General features: G+C 42.4%; 1 protein-coding gene across 5 annotated transcripts in view; it reads right to left on the bottom strand.

Moving 5' to 3' along the window:
- COBL (cordon-bleu WH2 repeat protein) overlaps positions 1-22,094 on the bottom strand; it is a 236,994-nt gene that overhangs the window by 99,511 nt on the left and 115,389 nt on the right. For all 5 annotated transcript variants that reach the window (XM_038760048.1, XM_038760052.1, XM_038760050.1 and 2 more), the window contains one exon: positions 12,710-12,907. In XM_038760048.1, coding sequence (XP_038615976.1) covers positions 12,710-12,907 — 198 coding nt within the window. The remainder of the gene's footprint in view (positions 1-12,709; positions 12,908-22,094) is intronic.

Genomic DNA, 22,094 nt, shown 5'->3' with positions numbered 1-22,094 from the left:
TCACTGAGTTACGCTGTGTCTACCCCAACATCTAGTATATTGCTTAACAAATACCATTATTATTATTACAATTATTATTGCTATAATTAGGCCTAGACCTGCCAATGTAGAATCCCAGTTCTTCTGGGGAAGAAGGGTTGCTAAGTGATATTTCTACCTTGGTTTTCCTAATCTTCCACTATATGCAAGCAGATCCTGGGAGTAGGTGTGCCAGTGAAAAAGAATGAAATTAGGCATGAAGAGGGAATTAAGGGCGCTGCCTGTGAATCTTATTCAATCCTGCATTTTAACTCTGTAACCCATATAGATGGCATTAAAAACAATTGATATGGGAAAAGTATTCTAAATTATGGATTAAAATATGTACACAGAATTCATGGCCCTTCCAGGGAACGTGACTACTAAGTCTGCTGTACTGTATCCTCCCAAGATCTTAGTGTACAGTGCTCTGCACACAGTAACATCTCAACAAATACCACTGTGCAACCGATTGATTCCATTTACAATGTCACTTTCAAGGAAGGGGTAGATCAATTCAGAGCAATTTTAAGCAGAGCTAAAACTTACAGCTACCACAGGGAAGGGCAAACTTCCCGTTTATCCTATTAGAGAGCTAATTTAAACTCAAATTAGAGGCTTTTTATGTTCAACGTTAGTAGGAAACTCACAAAGAAACAGGACCCCAGCTTGATTTTCTGATATTTCCATTTGGGATGAGAAGCCTCATTGCTTTGAACATTGACTCGATGAGTGGTATTTACTGAATGCTTACTATAGCACTTAGTATGATGCCTGGCACATAGTAAGCACTTAATACCATTATTATTACTATTATTATTATTATTATTACAAAGCACTGTACTAAGTGCTTGGGAAAGTACAACATAATAGAGTTGGTAGATGCGAACCTGCCATTCATTCAGTTGTATTTATTGAGTGCTTATTGTGTGAATAGAACTGCACTACGTGATTGGGAGAGTACAATACAAAAATAAGCAGACACGTTCCCTGCCCACAACAAGCTTAGAGTCTACAGGGGGAGACAGACATTAATATAAATAAATTACAGATACACACATAGGTGCTATGGGGCTGAGCACGCTTTGGGCAAGGAATGTGTCTCTCAACTCTATTGTGTCACTCTCCCAAGCGCTTAGTATAGTGCTCTAATAATAACAATGGTTTTTGTTAAGTGCATACTATGTGCCAGACGCTGTACATAGTGCTGAAGTGGATACAAACAAATCATGGATTAGAACCCATGACCTTCTGACTCTTAGGCCCGCCCTCTATCAACTACATATTGCTTTGGCCCGCTTGGCAGGATAGGATGCTTGACCCAAAGACAACATTGAAATGTTTACCTTTCCCAGTCGCCCTGCATTGGCTCAGGTAGTTGCTGCCCCTTCCAGAAGCTGGGAGTTTGCAGCATAGGATGCACAGCCAGAGCCTACCTTGCCCATTTCAAGGGGCCACACCCCTTTCTCCCGTTTATGAACCGCACCTAACTCTGCTTCGCCAAGTTGCCCTCAGTCTGAACCCACCAACTTCATCCTGTGCGGTGATCTGTTTCGTGTTGCAGATCACAGCACGCATTCATGGACTAAACAACAAAACTCTGTGGATGTGACATTCATTTGTCATCCCCACCCCAAAAGACAGTGCCTTGCTGATAATCCCAGAAAAGTGTGGCTTTTCCCTTTTTTATTCCTCCTATGTTTTATTTGAAGGGAGCTTTCCTGCTCAAACTTGCTATTAGAAAGGGAGGAGAGTGTCCCTGTCCAAAAGATTAAGGGTTAGAAACAAAACAGCTGTGGCTCGAAAGCTTTCCTTGCTGCCACTCGAAAAAATCTTGTGTTTAAATAGCCGCCTCACTGATGCTGGAATCGGTGGCTTTGTGCCTGTTCAGCCTTGCATAGAAGAGCAGAGCCAAAGCTGAAAACATGTTTCAATGTTACCTTGCTTAACATTTCTGAGTGGCCATAAGAGATCTTAGGCTCCAATTTCTGGAAAGGTTACTTCCATATTATCCGAGTCCCTGTAGACTGTCAGCTCCTTGTGGGCAGGGATCAAGCAATCAGTCAGTAGTACTTTGAGTACTACTACAAATATGGTATTTGTTCAGCGCTTACTATGTGCCAGGCCCTATTCTAAGCGCTGGGGTAGATACGAGCTAATCAGATTGGACACTGTCCCGGTCCCACCTGGGGCTCACGGTCTTAATCCCCATTTTACAGATGAGGTAACTGAGGCACATAGAAGTGAAATGAGTTGCCCAAGGTCACACAACAGCAGACAAGTGGCAGAGGTGGGATTAGAACTTGGGTCCCTCTGACTCCAATGCCCGGGTCTATCCACTAGGCAACGCCGCTTCCCTGTTGCTGCACATGCTGTGAGTGCTCATTATATACGATTGAATGCATGATGAAGATGCAGATGATGATGATGGCCTGTTGATGACACCCTCGGCAAAGTAACATCTCCAAATCTTTTGAGAGGCTAGTGAGAAGTTAGCTAAGAAAAGGAAGTGGGAACTGTTTTGTATTATTTACCTATGTGTCAAATTAAAAGATCCCAAGGCATGATTATAATTGTTTAGGGGAACAGGCCCACTTAAGAATGGAAAACCATTTTAAAAAATATTTCCCCTAAAGCTTCCTAAAGAAAAAAAATCCTAATCAACAGTACTGAAATGTTTGTTTCTTGAACAATCTTCATTTGCCTCTAGGAGCCTATGCTGAACAATAGCCAACTATCAAGCAGCCTAGAAGTCAACCCTGTTCATCTTAATTTATATGATAAATACTATAATCTTAATATTTACAAGGCGAGAGATAAATAATGCAAGATATGTTTATATCAACAGAAAAAAGCTGGGAGACAAATATGCTTATTTTTCTCAGTAAAATAAACTCAGGGAACTTTTCACTTTCTGTTATATTTTGTGCTAACACAATAAAGGGAGTTAAATGTTGGATCCCACATGCCATGAACAAACTAGCCTGGTGTTTATCGTCTCTTGTTCCTCTCTTTACTCATAGCTAAATACTAAGAAGTGCCACATGCCAGACTACAGAAAAGTACTCTTTTTGAGCATCAAAGCAGCAACAACCCACATTTCTAGTATTTATGGCTTTTGCAGATGACTTTAGCTCTTATTCAGGAAGTCTGAGGTATCATTTTTCTTCTTGAGAAGCAGCGTGCCCTAGTGGAAAAGAACAGACCTGGGAGTCAGACAACCTGGGTTCCAATCTCCCCTCTGCCACTTTCCTTATAATAATAATAATGGTACATGTTAAGTGCTTACTCTGTGCCAAGCACTGTTCTAAGCACTGGGGTAGATGCAAGTTAATGAGGTTGGACAAAGTCCCTGTCCCATATGGGACTCATACTTTTAATCTCCATTTTACAGATGAGGTCTCTAAGACACAGAGAAGTTAAGTGACTTGCCCAAGGTCACACAGCAGACATGTGGCAGAGCCAGGATTAGAACCCAAGTCCCTCTGACACCCAGGCCCATGCTTTAGCCACTAAGCCACGCTGCTTCTCTGTGACCTTGGGCAAGATATTTAACTTCCTTACATGAAATAGGGATAAAAACATCTGTTTTCCCTCCTAAGTAGACTGTGAGCCCCAGGCAGGATAAGAACAGTGCCTGGCCTGATAATCTTGTATCTAAACCAGTGCTGGGTACATATTAACCACTTAAGTACCACAAATATTCTTTTTTTTTCTGACTTTTGTTTTTAATGTTACTTATTAAGTTCTTACTGCGGGCCAGGCACTGTACTAAGCACTGAGGTAAAGACAGACACAGTCTCTGTTCCATATGGGGCCCACATTTAAGTCAGAGGGAGGAGGATTTAAGTCCCATTTTACAGATGAGGTAACTAAGGCACAGAGAAGTGAAGAACTTGCCCAGGGTCACCCAGCAGACCAGTAGTTGAGTTGATAATAAAGCTGAGGTCTTCTGACTCACTGGTCCATGCTCTTTCCAGTAGGCCACAATGCTTCTCTGAAAGCAATCTACATTGTGAATCCATGTAACAATAATAACAATAACAGTATCTATCAGTGTCAGCCACTGCTAAGCAATGAAGTACAGACAGAATGGGAGATTAGGTATTTTATTCTGAGCTTACAGCTTTGAGAACACAAAGACCATGTCTGCTCTGATTGTACCTATCCCAGTGCTTAACACAAAGTAAGCACTGAACAAATGCCATTAAAAAAACAAAAACAAAAACCACAGTTGTATTCATTATTATTAAAGTTATGTTCCTATTACAAATGTTTCTGTTCCCTGTAAGCTTGACAAAAATCTTTTCCAAACTGAAAGAAGCAGCATGGACTAGTGGATAGAGCATGGACTTGGAAGTCAGAAGGACCTGGGTTCTAATCCCAGCTCCACCAATTGTCCACTGTGTGACTTTGGTCAAGTCACTTCACTTCTCTGTACCTCAGTTACCTCACTTGTAAAATGGGGATTGAGACTGATGAGCCCCATGAGGGACATGGACTGTGTCCAATCTGATTAGCTTGTATCTACCCCAATGCTTAGAACAGTATCTGGCACCTTGCAAGTGCTGAACAATACAATAAAAAAAATGTTGGGGAAATGTTGAGATTTTCTCCATTCTTTAACATATATGGATGTATTTACTTCAATTTAACTGAATTTACATATAGCTTTTATTATCTGAGACATGGAACAATGCTTTAGTTTCTTTAGTTTCCTTTTAAAATATAACAAAAACTCTAAAGGAGTTTTAAAAAATGGATTCACTCAGGATTGACATGGTTGTGTTACTTATGGACTATATGTAATTTTAGGAATGCGATTCTCGCTTGAAAAATGGCCTCCAGCTCTGACAGAAAATTGAAGATCTTACTGACGAGTTTCCCCACGTGAATGAGATGAGCTTGATTTCAGCATTTCTGGAGACTTGGATGAAATTTGAGGCAATGATGATCTCCTTCCAAAAGAACATCATTGGAACAACTTTGGGTATTTGATATTCGCCACACCCTCAACCCCACAGCACTTAAGTACATATCTACAAATGTATTATAAATTATTTCTTTATTTTAATGTCTGTCTCCCCCTCTAGACTCTAAGCTCATTGTGGGTGGGAAATGTGTCTACCAACTTTGTTTTATTGTACTATCCCAAAAGTACAGTACAGTGCTCTGCACACAGTAAGCGTTCAAAGAACGCCATTAATGATGATTGATGACATAACCCAGCTGTTCCTATAACACTTTGGCTACGTTAATATTCCTCTTATTCATATCCTGTTCAAACCTATGAGACTTCCCCACCTATAAAAACATACTTGGCTCACTCCCCAAGCTCATCACCCTTCAACTGAGCGATATGGATCTACACCACTAAAATTAGCATCCAGTGCAAGTGAATTACAAGTGGCCTGCTAGTGAGATATTGGCCTTATGGCACCTAACTATTGGGAAAAATTGTTTTGGAAAACCTAAATACAAAAGGAAAATGCAATTCCCTGGGAGATGTGTATGCCAAAGAACAAGGCTTAGAGCCAGGTGTAAGTCTCAAATGCTCGCTTTAGAAGGACTTTTCAGCTTAGAAATCAATCATATTTACTGAGAGGGTCCTATGTGCAAAGCACTGTACTAATTACTTGGGAGTGTACAACAATATAAAGGGCATTTCCCTTCTCACAATGAGCTTACAGTCTAGAAGGGGAGACAGACATTAATACAAATAAATTATGGATATATACCTGAGTGCTGTGGGGCTGAGGAGGGATGAGTAAAAGCAGCAGGTCAGGGTGACGCAGAAGGGAGTGGGAAAAGAGGAAATGAGGGCTTTGTCACAGAAGGCCTCTTGAAGGAGATGTGCTTTCAATAAGGCTTTGAAGATGCAGAGAGAAATTATCTGTCGGATCTGGAAAGGGACGGTGGTCCACGCCAGAGGCAGGATGTGGGCGAGAGGTCAGCTGCGAGATCGAGGTACAATGAGTTGGTTGGCATTAGAGGAGCAACGTGTGCAGCCTGGGTTGATGATGATGATGATGATGGTATTTGTTAAGTGCTTACAATTTGTCAAGCACTGTCAGAGTGCTGGAGTAGAAACACGCTACTCAGGTTGGACACAGTTCCTGTCCCACACGGGGCTCACAGTCTCAATCCCCATTTTACAGATGCGGTAACTCAGGCTCAGAGCATTTAAGTGACTTGCCCAAGATCACTTAGACAAGTGTGCACAGCTGGGATTAGAACCTAGGTCCTTCTGACTCCCAGGCCCATACTCTATCCACTAGGCCTGGAGAATAGTGAGGTGAGGTAGGAGGGGTTCAAGGTGACTGGGTGCTTTAAAGCTCACGGTAAGGAGTTTCTGTTTGATACAGAGGTGGATGGGCAATCCCTGGAGGTACTTGAGGAGTGGGGAAACATGGACTGAACATTTTTGTAGAAAAATGATCCGGGCAGCAGAGAGACGTATGGACTGGAGTAGGGAGAGACAGGACGCAGGGCGGTCAGCAAGGGGGCTGACATGATAATCGAGGCAGAATAGGATAAGTGTTTGGATTAACATGGTAGCAGTTTGGATGGAGAGGAAAGGACAGATTTTAGTGATGGCGTGAAGGTTGAACTGAAAGGATTTAGTGATAGATTGAATATGTGGGTTGAATGAGTGAGAGGAGTCAAGATAAATGCCAAGGTTCTGGCTTGTGAGACAGGAAAGATGGTGATGCTGTCGACAGTGATGGGAAAGTCGGAAGGAGGAAAAGGTTTGGATGGGAAAATAAGCAGTGTTGTTTTAGACAAGTTATGCTTGAGAAGATGGCAGTACAACCAAGTAGAGACGTCTTGAAGGGAGGGGGAAATGTGAGACTGCAGAGAGGGAGAAAGACCAGGACCAGATTTGGGAATCATCCACATAGACGTGGTAGTTTGGAATACATGGGAGCAAATGAGTTTTCCAAGTGAGTGAGTGTAGGTGGAGAACAGAAGGGGACCAAGGAACTGAACCTTGAGAGACATCCTCAATTAGGGGTAGAATCATGAAAGTGGTTCTGACGGACAAGAAGCCCTGCAATCCAGCTAAGTATTTGGAACATGCTGGTCTTACTTTTCTACATTGCTCTTTCTGGAGTTAGGATTCTGAAATGTCATCTAATACTTTCATTTTCTCAAAAACCAGGCAAGTCAGTGGAAATAAACATACTCTCCTCCTCCCGGATCTTCCTGTTAGTAACAGTTGCACATAAATAAGGATTCCTAAACAAACATCTTATCATTTCATGGAAGGAAGTCCAGTAAGAAGGAATTGACGTTTTTCCCTGCTGGAAAAAAAAACAACTTTTTTCTGGTTCTTTCCCATAAACTTAAAAGCAAAATAATACAAGCAGAGGTGGGGGTTTAAAATTAATTTTCATTGCCAAGATGCTGATCAGGAAGCAGTGTTTTTGTGTCGGCCTAGATACTGCTGTTGCTACTTTGCCAGACATTCCAAATGACAGAAATATATTTTCAGGTTTGTTTATTGTTTTGCTTTATTTTCATGGCATTTGCTAAGCCCTATGTGCCAGGCAATTTAGTAACTGCTGGGGTAGATACAAGCTAACAAGCTAATCAGGTTGGACACAGTTCATGTCCCATGTCTTTAATACCCACTTTAAGGATGAGGTAACTGAGGCCCAGATAAGTTAAGCAACTTCCTCAAGGTCACACAGCAGACAAGTGGTAGAGCTGGTGTTAGAACTCAGATCCTTATGACTCCCAGGTTCATACTCTATCCACTAGGCAACATTTTCAACTATTAAGAAAAGGGGCGATCATTTATTTGACTTTTATATCTCATTTCATATTCTTAGTATTTAAAGGTCCACAGTGAGCACACTTTAAAATAAGAGGTAATTTCAGCGAGCGACTTTATTAATTTCTTTGCAGCATGTAAGAGAATTGAGGAAATAGGTCCTATTGACTTCAAATGGAGCACTCTACTGGATTCCACTGGGGAGAGACCAGAGACAATGAAAAACAGTTCATTTTGGTTTGGAATTTTTTTTTTAAAGGGACTCTTCATTCTGAACTTCAATTTCCTTCTAAGGTGATTTCACACACTGTGGTATGGGAGCTTGAAGAAGCAGAAAAAAGAAGATAATGTGATGCCAACTTAGACATCTGTTCCATCTGGAAAATGCTTTCTTTTAAAAGTTTCTTTAAAGTAAAATTGATAATCCAGTAAAAATTTCCTGTTATGAAAGAAAAATTTTTTCTTAAAGTCAGAAATGCTGTCTTTGCCAGTAGGAGGCTAATGGAAGAGCTCTGATGTTGCAAACATGGACAAACAGCATTATAAAAAGCAGCATGACCTTGTGGAAAGAGCATAGGCCTGGGAGTCAGAGCACTTGGATTCTAATACTGTCTCTGCAAACTGCTTGCTGGGTGACCTTGGTGAGTCACTTAACTTCTCTGTGCCTCAGTTTTTTCAACTGTAAAACGAGATTAAATACCTGCTCTCCCTCTTACTTAGACTCCGAGCCCTAGGTACAAGAGAGACTGTGCCTGACCTTCTTACTCTGTATCTACTGTGGTGATTAGAACAGTGCTTGACACATAGTAAGCACTTAAATACCATAATTATAAGAATAATGATAAAACAGTTCTAGATTTTAGTGCTCCTAGGAATCCAAGTTCAAAGGGCAGGGAGTGCGTTTATTGGTATACTGTACTCTCCCAAGCGTTTAATGTAGTACTTTGCATGCAGTAAGCACCCAAAAAATATATCTGAATGAATGAATTAGTGAAAAACTAATTATACGGATAAGCCCTAAGCACTGCTCTCCACAATAAGTAGAGAAGCAGCAGGGTTAGTGCTGAGACTCCCTAGTGGGAGTCAGAAGTTGTGGGTTCTAATTCAAGCTCTGCCACTTGCCTGCTATGTGACCTTGGGCAAGTCACTTAATTTCTTTGTGCCTCAGTTACCTCATCTGTAAAATGGGGATTGAGACTGTGAGCCCCATGTGGGATAGGCACTGTGTTCAACCTGATTGCCTTGTATCTACCCCAGCACTTAGAACAGTGCTGGGTGCATAGTAAGTGCTTAACAAATACCATAATTATTATTATTAACAATGTGCCTCATCACTTGGATTGTTTACTATGTTTGCAATACTTAAATAATGCTGTGCCATTACTAGTTTCTAAGCAGCTCAGGGAGAAGAAAGAGGCAGCTAAAATGCTTTTAGGAAGGGTGAAAGTGCATAGAGAATGTTTAAATGCTGGGGGAACAGTTTCTCTACAGAGATCAAATCTTAGAGGCACAACAAACTATGAGTACGTGAAGGTCAAGGGGTCCCTGGTCTTAAGAGGCAGCCCTGTTGGGGGAGGGAGGTTCAGGAGCACTCGGTGGAAAAGCGTTAGATAATACAGGCAGCTGCAACAGGATATAAAAAATGAGGCTCTGTAGGGTGCCCGTCCAGGAAAAAGAAAGGACTGGAAGAGGTTCATCTTGGCCAAAAGAGATACACAAAAGGAGCAGGATGGCCACCGGCTGGCTGGCTGAGAAGGAGGTTGACCTTCCAACCCAGAGGTCAGACGATTCCGGAATGGGAGCTCGGGGCCAATCAGAGGGTGCCATTTGGGGAAGAGACAAAAAGGATTCTGAGACGGGTTTCCACACACCTGGGGAGAAGGCTGAATTAGAGGAAGTCCAGGAAATCCATGGGTGGTGAAGAGCAGGATGGGAATAAATGGGTTATTCTAAGGGAGTTTGTGTTCATCTGGATTTGGCTCCGTGGGAAGTTAAGACAGAGCTGGCCAATGGCCACCACAGTGTGGTAGAGGGCATCATGGCCTTGGGCAGCACACCTGAGCAAGCTGCCTATGTACCTCTTTGGATTCTCTGTACTAGTGATTGAAGGAGAAGGGGGTAGAGGGTGACGATGAAGTGGGGTCAAATGCAAGTGGGGAAGCGGGGCCAGCGGCAGCCGGGGGGGAGGGAGGTTTCCCAATCTCATGCTCTCCCCACCACCACAGTGGTCAGAAGCCTTGTCTCCTGCTGGGCAGAAAGTAAGGGAAGGGGGAGGGCAGCCTGCAGAAACTGTGGAACCCTGCTGACTCAGATACTGCACTTGAACAGGCAAGGAGAGGAAGGAAGGAAAAGACGATTTCAGTGTTATACTGAGCAGTCTTATTGAGAAACACTTGCTTTATTGTTTGGATGTTTAACATCAAGAGGTTAATTGTTTCCATGATTGTCACTCTCCTCACAACTCCTAGATGGGGACCTCCGGGTGGGTAGGGACTCTCTTTTATTCATTTTTCTATGCACATTCCCAAGAACCCAGAACTGCATATCTGTAATTTATTTATTTGTATTAATGTCTGTCTCTCCCTCTAGACTGTAAGCTCGCTGTGGGCAGGGAATGTGTCTGTTTATTGTTATACTGTACTCTCCCAAGTGCGGAGTACAGTGCTCTGCACACACTCAATAAATATGATTGACTGACTGACAGCATTACACACACTGTTAGTGCTCAATGGATGATACTGATGATGATGGTTATAAAAAAGCAAGCAAGTGTATACAACTTCTGTTTGTGATTTGGGTAACGAAACACTCAATAAATATGATTGACTGACTGACAGCATTACACACACTGTCAGTGCTCAATGGATGATACTGATGATGATGATGATGGTTATAAAAAAGCAAGCAAGTGTATACAACTTCTGTTTGTGATTTGGGTAACAAAACACTCAGGGAGGCAAACAATCTTCACAGATACTTTGCTACATAGAAAGTCACATTTCTAAGCCTGAAAATGACTGGCTGCTAAACTGGACTCAAAGTTTCCCTACTTCCTAGGAAACCAATGTTGAAGGAACTCCCAGTTTGGGGAAAGCTAGTGTGTGTGCATGTGTGCCTGTGCATGTGTGTATGTGTGGGAGAAACTGAGTATCTGAGAGGGAGGGAGGGAGAGAGGGAGAGAAGGAGGGAGAAGGAGGGAGAGAGGGAGAGAGGGAGAGAGAGGGAGGGAGAGAGAGAGAGATAGAGAGAGAGAGAGAGAGAGAGAGAGAGAGAGAGAGAGAGAGAGAGAGAGAGAGAGAGAGAGTGGAATAGAAACACAGCTTCCTTTAAAGGCATACTTCTGATTAACAATCAGGAGATCAACACTTTTGCACCTGGAAAATTGCCTTCAAAGCACACTGCAGAAATGGAGACATCAATACACACATAATAGCATCCAGGTCATCTACAGAAACAGATTTGAAAAGAGGTTTCTCTAAACCAACTCCAGAAATAAATTCTCGGATTGCAGGAGACTGCAAATGGATTTTTAAAGGCGATTAATTGGCTTCGCATTTTCTTTCTCTTTGGACAGCTGTGCTGCAGAGAAACTCCAACATCTTCAAAGAATGCTTAAGGTGTCACTTCCTGAAATTCTGGCCAGAGCATCTTAGAAAGGCAGCATAATAGACTTAGAAAAGGTATAAAGCAGGGCAAACATGACAGTCAGGCGGATGAAGAGACTTCCATATGAGGACATCCTAAAAGTTTAGGACAAAGGCGGAGTGGGACATGACTGAACCTCACAAAAGCATTAAGGACACTGGCAGGGTGAACGTAGACTTGCTATTCACCAAGCGCCATAGCAACAGGGCAAGGGGGGCAACTACTGAATCCAGAGGGTGATAGGTTGAGAACACACAAAAGGGAAAACGTTTCCACCCAGCGGGAGACAAGCACGTGGGATTCCTTACTAAAGAAAGCTCTGAAGGCAGAAAATTTCAAGAGGTTTAAAAACAGGTTGCTTTTGGTAACATTCATGAATTAGATGTACATGATGGATTATTATAGGTAATTTAGGATCTATAAAGGCACACTCCTATGTGATTAAGTGTCAAGATGGACAACCACTACATTGTTCAAAAAAGTGTCCTTTGGTGCCCCACTCAAGGGTCTGAACCAAAATGGCACTATTTGTTTTTTTCTGGAACACAATCTACATCCACTATTCACAGTCAGAGGGCCTGGATTTGAATCCCGGCTCTGCCACTTGTCTGGTGTGAGACTTCGGGAAAATTACTTGACTTCTCCGTACCTCAGTTTCCTCATCTGGAAAAATAAGGGGGATTCAGTACCTGTTCTCCCTCCCCAACAGACTGTGAGACTTATGTGGGCCAGAAACTAGGTATAATCTGATTGTAATGTCTCCTAATAATAATGATAATTATTATTGTAAAAATTATGGCTTTTTTTAACACTAGGTAGCAAGCACTGTTCTAAGCACTGGGATAGATACAAGTTAATCATATTGGGCACAGTTCTTATCCCACATGGGACTCACAGTCTAAGAAGAAGAGATAAAAGGCATTTAATCCTCATTTTAAAGAAGAGAAAACTTAGGCACCAAGACATTAAATGACTTGCTCCGGGTCACATGGCAGCCAAGGGGCAGTGCCCAGATTAGAATCCAGGTCCTCTGAATTCCAGGCCTGTACTCTTTCCACTAGGTCACGATACTTCTCAAGCCCTTATTACCATGATCTGCCCGCAACAAACACTCAACAAACATGATTAATTGATAGTGTATCTACCCCAATGTCTAGCACAACACTTGGAACTCAGTAAGGATTTAATGAATGCCCCAACTACCAATTTGTTCATTGAAGTTGGAGACACCAGTCCCGGCCACATGGTCATTCCATTCGTTAGCCTTACCTTTTCTGTTGCCTTGTCTTGTTCACGGATCATCTCGGGGTTCAGTGAGACTGGTGTAACTGATGGTGGAGGAGGTGCTCTTCGCTTCTTCATCTCTGATTTTACAGACATTCCTGAGACGTTGCTAAGGGAGAGTGATGGACCCAAAGTCATGGAACGTGAATTCACCGACGGGGTATTAGGAGTTGTTGAACAGCCCTGTGAAAAGAAAGAAAACAGTCTAAATGACTTTTATTAGGAAACTACCCATGTGCTTTTTATGAGCTGACACTATAAATGAAGCGCATCATCGAATATCAAGCATTTAGCTTTTTATTTTAAGCGCATGTCTTTGTATACCAAAGGAGGGGGGAAAGAATGTACCTTTTGCACTCGAGCACATGCGCTCCCAAGTAGTTTATTGCTTGAAGTAAAGGGTGACTGAAGAGGTGATTTTATAATGTTCATATATTTCATGATAGTTTATTATAAGGAAACAGAAAAAAAAAGAAATGCCTTTAAACCAAAGCACTACGGTTTAGGTCTGTGTGAAGGAGAATTTCCTGTCAGCAAGGGTTCTTATGCATGGGAATGGGTTTATTGAAGAAAGCTGTGTCGGATTATTTGTCTGGAGGAGTTTATATGTGGTCCTGCCCAAATACAAAAGAATGATCCATTATCGCATATTGAATCAGTGCCCAAATTTGCAACCTGAGGAAAGGCGAGTTACAAATGGTTCAAACAAAATGGAGTCAGTCTTTCAACAGCGTTTATTGAGCTCCCACTGTGCGCAGAGCCCATGATGATGAGGTAATGGTCCTTGAAAAAACATAGAGAATCCAAGCTTGCAAGCATGTAATCTTTCATCCCTGGAATTTTGTCATACATCTAAACATCTAACAGCTTCAGAGGAAATAATGTGTTAGTTGTGGTATTTATTAAGTGCTTATTATGTGCCAAGCACTGTGCTAATGCTAAAGTCTACACATACGTAACCCATAGGACCCAGTCCCTGTCCAACATGGGGATCACAATTTAAATTGCAGTGGCAGTTAGAGACAATGAATTCCTAACAAAAACCAGGAGCAAAGTTATTAAGCAGAGATAGCAATGTCAAGACAAGAACAATAAAACAATAAATGTTGGCGATGGAAATCCTCAGACTACCCACAGCTCCAAGTCAACAAGACTGGCTTGATAGTCTTGGACTTTAAATAGTTTGAAATGTATAATACAGGCTCCCTTCCTGTTTCATTCCTAAATTCTTAAGAGTTTGGAGGGGGACAATGGCTTCTTCCTTTAATGCATCATCCTGGAGTGATATGCTTAGCACCACCATGGTGATGAAGATGATGATGATGATAGAGTCTCTTATCAGGAACAATAGATGAGCCTCCCAATCAGAGACTACAGGACTGAGACACAGAGAAAAACTAACTCAATATCAGCAAATGCTAATTGGCCCAGATTTAGCTCTCATTTTCTTACCTCTCAACAAAGTAGGGAATGATCAGCCCATGAATTTGATTGGCCTGCAATCCTCAAATCTTATCACTTAACTCAACTTCTTTATGCTGTCACTTAACTTCTTTATGCTTCAGTTACCTAGTTTGTAAAATGGGGGTTATGACTTTGAGCCCCACGTGGGATGTGGACTGTGTCTGACCTGAGGTAGTTTAAGGTAGGGGAGAGTGTGAGAGCAAGAGGTCAGTGATGGGAGGGAGGAGAATGAGGCTCAGTGAGTAGGTTAGCAGTTCTACCTGGCACATAGTAAGCACTTAACAAATACCATTAATTTTTTTTTAAAGTTTTGTTGCTGCCCTCTGTTGTCTTCTACTGGGTGGAATAATTTCTTCAGTGGGGCTTGTTGAGTTATGTGTGGACCCATATACATGCTTAGATGGTCTCATTTGCCACTGGATATGGCAAAAGTGGGGGATAGAGGGACAAGATGTGTGAGTGGGAAGAAAAGCCTGGAATGCTAACCTACTCACTGGGCTTCTATCTCCTTTCTCCCATCACTAACCTCTTGCTCTCACCTTAAACTCCCTCTCCCTGCATATCCAGAAGACCACAGCTCTCCAATCTTCAAAGCCCTTATCAAATCACAACTCCTTCAGGAGACCATTCCCCATCAATTTCTAATCTCCCCCATTTCTATTTACAGCAACTGTCACTTCAGCACTTCTGTTCCACCTAAGGACCTGAGTTCCCACAATGCCCAGTAATAAGTATGCATATGTCCTATATACTCTATAATTGCCTCTTATCTGTAATTTATTTTAGTTCCTGTCTCCTCCCCTAGACTGTAGGCATTTTGAAGGCAGGAATCAGGTATGCTAATTCTATTGTATTCTCCCAAGCACTCTGAAGGGCTCAATAAATACTGCTGGTTGACTGACTGATTGCAAGGTGTACAGAGACACTGTTAGGAGGTTTTCAGGGATGAGTTCTAAGGGGGCTTTTGGGTTTGTGGCTCTAAAAGCATTTGCTTTGCCTGCAGGAAATGGGGAAATTCCTGCCAATATCCAGGTTGCACTGAGCAGCTGCTGATCAAAAGTGGATTTTCCCACAGTAAAATTCCTCTCAAAAATATGCCTGTTGTGCACAGACATGCCTAATGACTGGTTTAATAAGCCTAACCACCAACATGAATTCATCAGACCCCAGAATGTGATAAGGTGCTGTCACCAATGTTTTTCATTTATGGATTTGTTTTTTGGAAAAAAAACAACCCATAAAAATGGATGAACTTCTAACCCAAATTAGAGACCTGACAGATAAACACACTCTGCCTTTTCCCTCTCCCTCTCCCTTTTTCTCTGTATCTTAGATGGGGAGAGTGTCCGCATAATGAAAGGGGCTGGGGTGGAGATGAACTGATGGGCAGTCCTCTACTACGCCATGGGGAGCAATGTTAAAACTGGATTTTAATCCATTTTGCCAATATCTGTGAAATCCTAAAAATGTTTGCTGCAATCTGTTTTATGGCCCTAAAATAAGCAGAAACTAATAAAATGGGTAAAACACTTTCCGTGGTAGTTAAAGCCAAGCCATGGGTGCAAAGGTCCTCAAGGGTTTTTTGATGATATTTGTTAAGTGCTTACTATGTGTCAGGCACTGTACTAGGTGCTAATCAATTTGGACACAGTCCATGTCCCACATGAGGCTACAGTCTTAGTCCCCATTTTACAGATGAGGTAACTGAAGCCCAGAGAAGTGATGTGACTTGCTCCAGGTCACACAGCCAGACAAGTGGCGGAGCTGGTATTTGGAACCCAGATCATTCTGACTCCCAGGCCCGTGCTCTATCCAATAGGCCAAGCTGCTTCCCACTTCTGCCTCTAGATTGTGGTAGGACCTCAATCAAGCCACTGATAATCCTTCCAGGACTCAGTTTCCTCATAGCTATAATGGAGATAGAGATATTTACCCACACACCTTGCAGGATTGCTTCAATGTTTAATTGAAGTTTACGAAGCCTTTTGAAGATGAAAGAGCTCTTTATAAAGACCAGAGGTGGCTATTATTGGAAAAAAATAACAACACCTGCTATTCTTCTGCATAAAGGCAAATACAAGGGAACAAGATTCTTTTCAGATCATTTTGCCCATTGCCCAGGAGTCCTGAATCTTGGACCCCTGCACTTCTGGTATCCTGCTGGTTCTAATGCAGTGCTACCCCGCTTATTGGGTGTCTTGACTCTTGTCATCAATCAGCCAATCACTCTGTGGCATTTAGTAAGCACTACTCTGTGCAAAACACTGTACTAAGAGACCTCCAACACTGTCTGGGATTGGTTGGCTCACACACAACACAAATACACCTTTTTTATAGGATACTTTGCTGGGAAACAACAAGGCATATAACTACTCCCCTCCCCACACCCCCGCACCTCCCCCCCGCTACCACGAAGATAGTCTCTACAACGAGATTTAGGTTCTCAAAAAAAAGCTGATCTTCTTGTTTGCAAAATGTTTCATGAGCCAGGCTTTCGTGGCCTACACTTCACATTTAGACAACGTGATGAATCAATCAAATGGTTTTTGTTTCAAATTGGCTTCACGACAGCCCCATTATTGCAGTTTCCATGGCTTTCTTATGACACAAAGTGGCATTCAAAGGTCAGTGAGGAACAAAATGCCTCTGGCCCACCAGAGTGATTTGGCTTCCTGTTCTCTGTCTATGTTGGTCAATAAAAATTTTTCAAAATGTCAAGTTCTTTTTCTTGTGGGGGCGTTACAGCCAGGCCATTCTTCCACTGCTCACTGCCCAAGCCCACAGATTTCTTCTCAGGCATTTCCTTATGTGGAGTTTTAAAATTAAAACTAATCAATGTGGTAATATATGGAGTTGCAATTGCCATATGTAGTCATGGCAAAACTAGAGGTCGCCAGAGAGAAAAAAATGAGGAAAAAAAAATGAAAGCTTTTGTCAATAAAACCCATGATGTGAATTGTCTGGAGCTGAGAAAGGAGGGGTGATGAACTATTAAAAATCTAACAGCGGATGGACAGAAATTTGGTCCAGTCCACACAGCCAAGATGAAATTGTGTGTTGCTGTAACTAGGCATTTCTGGTGAAAACTACAAAACACTTATGCTGAATTATCACTGAATTGCATAGCAGCATGGCCTAGTGGAAAATGTAAGGGCCTAGAAGTCAGAGGACCTGTGTTTGAATCCCCGCTCTGTCACGGGTCTGTCACTTAACTTCTCTGTGCCTCAGTTTCCTCATCTGTAAAGTGGAGATTTAATACCTATTCTCCTGCTTACTTAGAATGTAAGCCCTGTATGGGACTTACAGAGTTTAGCACAGTGCCTGGCGTATAGAAAGGGATTAAATACCACAGTTGTTGTTATAATTGTCAGTGAAGTTCAGTCCAAATTAGGGGTCAAATGCAGTTCCTATTCTAGATGAGGAATCTGAGGCTCAGAGAGGTTAAGTGACCTGCCCAAAGTCACACAGCAAGCTAACTGCAGTTAGAGTCCCCTGACTCCCAGTCATTCAGTCATTCATTCAATCATATTTACTGAGTTGCTTACTATGTGCAGAGCACTGTACTAAGCATTTGGGAGAATACACTATAACAATAAACAGACACATTCCCTGCCCAAAATCAGTATACAGTCTAGCGGGGGAGACAGACATTAATATAAATAAATTATAAATATGCATATTAATGCTGTGGGGCCTGGAGGAGGGATGAGTAAAGGGAGCAAGTCAGGGGGGTGCAGAAAAGAGTGGGAGAAGAGGAAAGTCGTGGGGGGCTTAATCAGGGAAGGCTTCTTGGAAGAGATGTGCCTTCAATAAGGCTTTGAAGTAGGGGGAGAGTAACTGTCAGATTTGAGGAGGGAGGGCATTCCAGGCTATAGGCAAGATGTGGGTGAGGTGTCGGTGATGAAGTAGAAGAGATCGAGGTACAGTTAGAAGATTAGCATTAGAGGAGTGAAGTTGGTGGTTTGGGTTGTAGTAGGAAAGTAGTGAGGTAGTAGGGGGCAAGATGATTGAGTGCTTCAGAGCAAATGGTGAGGAGTTTTTGTTTGATGAGGAGGTGGATGGACAAACAATGGAGTTTCTTGAGGAGTGGGGAAACATGTCCTGAACGTTTCTGTAGAAAAATGATACAGGCAGCAGAGTGAAGCATAGACTGGAGTGGGGAGAGACAGGAGGCTGGGAGGTCAGCAAGGAGGCTGATTCAGTAATCAAGGCGGGAGAGGATAAGTGGGATAAGTCCCACACTCTATTCACTAGACTATGCTGCTGGCACAGAGATAACATAAGACGGCCAAGATCAGGCAAACTGACAACATTAACCTTCCACCATTCAGTGGGGACAGCTGAACGTAGCAGCCGTAATCTGTCAATAAACGTGCTAGCTCCACCTCAATTTTGAGTGGGAAAGGGTGAGTGATCTCCCAATCACTATTTTCCAGGTGAGCTCGAGGGGACCTGGGTTAGAAGGTGTCTTCCTTAGAGGAAAATAATTCTAAGCTTCCTTATTCCTTTCAAGACTTCATTTCATAGCTTTGGAAACAGGAAATTTGTGTCAGTTGTGCTCACACGCTGGGGGAAAGCCAGAAGAATCCAGGCCCCATTACCTGGACCAAGGATCACTGATGAGTGGAATTGTGGAATTTATGAATTGCTTTTTTTGTGTTGCTGAAAAGAAGCAGTGAGTCTCCTGGCTAGGTTCCCCTGTGGGAATGGCTAAGTGACATTTAAATATTTAGTGATAAAAAGTGTGCAAGAGGTTACTTGTCCTGTACCAGGCATTTCAACTCACAGAAAGCAAAACTCTATGAAATATCTTAAAGTCACAAGCCATGTTCACTATCACAGAGGTCCCTGGATAACACGCAACATTTAAAATGCAAAACCAATTACCATCTTGTTTAAAAAGAATGAACTACAACAACATGAAATGTACAAAATTATACCCGTTCTTTTAGAGAGCAGATAAATGACTTTTGAGATTAGGAGACAATGCCGAGAACTCCGTGTTAAATTTGTAAACTGGCAGTTTACCAGAATATCATAAAATAGAATGAAGGTTATTCATATGCCTTGAAAAGGCCTTAGGGGCACAACTACTATTTTTCTAATAATAAAATAACTTGCCTATGGTAAATATTTGTGGTGTGGGGTTTCCTGAATTGAGTTACTGGCCATAAAACCCTACTAAGGCAACTTTTTAAACAAGCCCTCCCAAGCTACAGGAATTATCACCTAAAGCTTCGGTTTGGGGCCTCTGATTCTGTTTGAATGAAGGAGTACATTAATGTGAGTTTTCAGAACTACTGACTTTCTATCAGCAAAGTTGCTTCCTACACTAATGTTACTCTAGGCTTGGGGTTTCTGTACTCCAGATGTTACTATTGGATTGAACATAAAATGTGATTAATGCTTTCTGAAATTCTCATCCTTTTCTTTTTCTCCATCCACCAAGCCCACAGAGGCTGCCGATTCTATTCTGTCCAGGCTGCTATTTGGTAACTTCGCCTAACCCATCTTAAGCACAGTCTAGCACTTCACATCAATCTAAAAAAGTTGCAATAGGGATGAGTGTCGTGGAATTCTACAAAAGAATAGGAAATGTCTAAAGACAAACTAGAAAAAGTAATTACAAAGAAGAGTAGTTAGCTAAACTCTTACAGATATGGACTGTTGACTGTCCAAACCAACCACCTAGCCGAACCAACTATCACAACTGAAAATTGGGAGTCAATTGCTGAGGATAGGTCTGCATGGCTCAACCCTCACACTACAGCAAGCCCTGGGGCAGGCTAATTTGGGAACTTAATTAAAGACTAGACCAAAGAGCAGCAACTAGACCCAAGATATACAGGAGCAGGAACAGAGTAAAAAAAACAAACAAAAAACAGTTTTGTTCTCATCTTGTTCCTTAGGAGCCATAAACATCTGAAAAGTAAAGGAGGAAGAGGAAGCGCCGAAAGAGAAAGAGGAGGAGGAGACAGCATGGAGGGGATGAGTAGCAGGAATAGGAAAGGAAGGCAGAGGTGGAGAAGAACGTTGACAAGGAGGAAAGGCAAGAGCAGCTTCTGAAAATGATGACGTTGACTTTGTCTTAGTTGAGGGTTATTGTCCAAAGGAGGTAAAGGTTTTAGGAGGCTGGCAACATTAGGGAACCCAGTACCTTGAAGATTTGCACAGTTTCAATTTCTGGGTTGCTGACATAGCAGATTTTCGGCCTCCGTTAACTTCCGATTCAGCTGTGTTTGTGTTCTGAGGAAACAGAAGAGGAGGGGTGGGAGCTGACTGGGCTCCAATGGGAAGTCTATCATCAGCAAAGAGCTGCTACTCCCTGAGAAACTGAAATAATTCTCAAGCAGCATGGCGTAGTGGATAGAGCACGGGCCTAGGAGTCGGAAGGTCATGGGTTCCAATCCTGGCTCTGCCACATGTCTGCTGTGTGATATTGGGCAAGTCACTTCACTTCTCTGTGCCTCAGCTACCTCATCTGTCAAATGGGGATTGAGACCCTCATGGGACAGGGACTGTGTCCCGCCTGATTTGTGTGTATCCAGACCAGAGTTTAGTACAGTGCCTGACACGCAGTAAGTGCTTAACGAATACCAATATATTATTATTATTATTATTAAGCCATTCCCCTGCCAGGTCTCTCATATTTACATCTGCTGTTCTCCTGTTACGCCTAGTACCTCCGAATGCTAGCAAAGCACCAAAGAAACAAATACAACTATCTGGTTGCAATGGGACTATTTTGGGTGGCCATTTTTCTAGATGAAAATGGCAACCAAGCATCCCACTGAAGGAGTCAGAGGGTGTGGCAGCATCACCTCAGAAGAGCGCCTTCATCCTTCTTCCCCGCAGTCCAGTAGTAATAGTAGTCATATTCGTTTTTGAGCATCCACAGGGTGCTATGCACTCTACTACTACTACTAATAATAATAATGGCATTTATTAAGCGCTTACTATGTACAAAGCACTGTTCTAAGTGCTGAATAATAATGATGGCATTTGTTAAGCACTTACTATGTGCAAAGCACTGTTCTAAGCGCTGGGGGGGATACAAGGTGATCAGGTTGTCCCACGTGGGGCTCACAGTCAATCCCCATTTTACAGATGAGGTAACTGAGGCTCAGAGAAGCTAAGTGACTTGCCCAAGGTCACACAGAAGACAGGTGGTGGAGCTGGGAATCGAACCCATGAACTCTGACTCCTAAGCCCGTGCTCTTTCCACTGAGCCACGCTAATCTGTCAAGTGTACTAAACACTTGAGAATGTACAACACCAAATCCCGGCTCTGCCACTGGTCTGCTGTGTGACCCTGGGTGAGTCACTTCACTTCTCTTTGCCTCAGTTAACTCATCTGTAAAATGGGGATGAAGACTGTGAACCCCATGTGGGGCAGGGGCTATGTCCAACCTGACCACCTTGTATCTACCCCAGCACTTAAAACAGTACGTCACATATAGTAAGCTCTTAACAAATACCATGATTATTATTACTATTATTATTGTTAACTGTGATGCTCTGACAGGGAAGATGACATAAAAATATTTACAACTAGAAGAATCAAAAACATTTGAATGGATCACTGAGTAAACATATGTACACAGATTTGGAGGTTGGATGTAAACAAATGCACAAACACTAGTTATTGATACAGAAATGCTGGAAAGCACATAATGGCACCCTAGCAACCACCCTAGTAACAGATTCCTTGCCCAGAAGGGACATGTCCAGAGCTAGGACGGGTGACTCTACTTGCCTGGGGCTTAGAGGAAATATGCATTCCCCATCCTTCCCCATCATGCACATCTGTGGACATCTCACTGCAGATACGGGGCTCCTGTTTTCTCCCAGGGACGTCACCCCATTTGTTTGGATTGAAATCCACAAAGAGCAGTAATAAAATTAC

The sequence above is a fragment of the Tachyglossus aculeatus genome, chromosome 18 (assembly GCF_015852505.1).
Source record: "Tachyglossus aculeatus isolate mTacAcu1 chromosome 18, mTacAcu1.pri, whole genome shotgun sequence".
Taxonomy (NCBI): Eukaryota; Metazoa; Chordata; class Mammalia; order Monotremata; family Tachyglossidae; genus Tachyglossus; species Tachyglossus aculeatus.
This window is presented reverse-complemented; position numbering and strand designations above follow the sequence as displayed.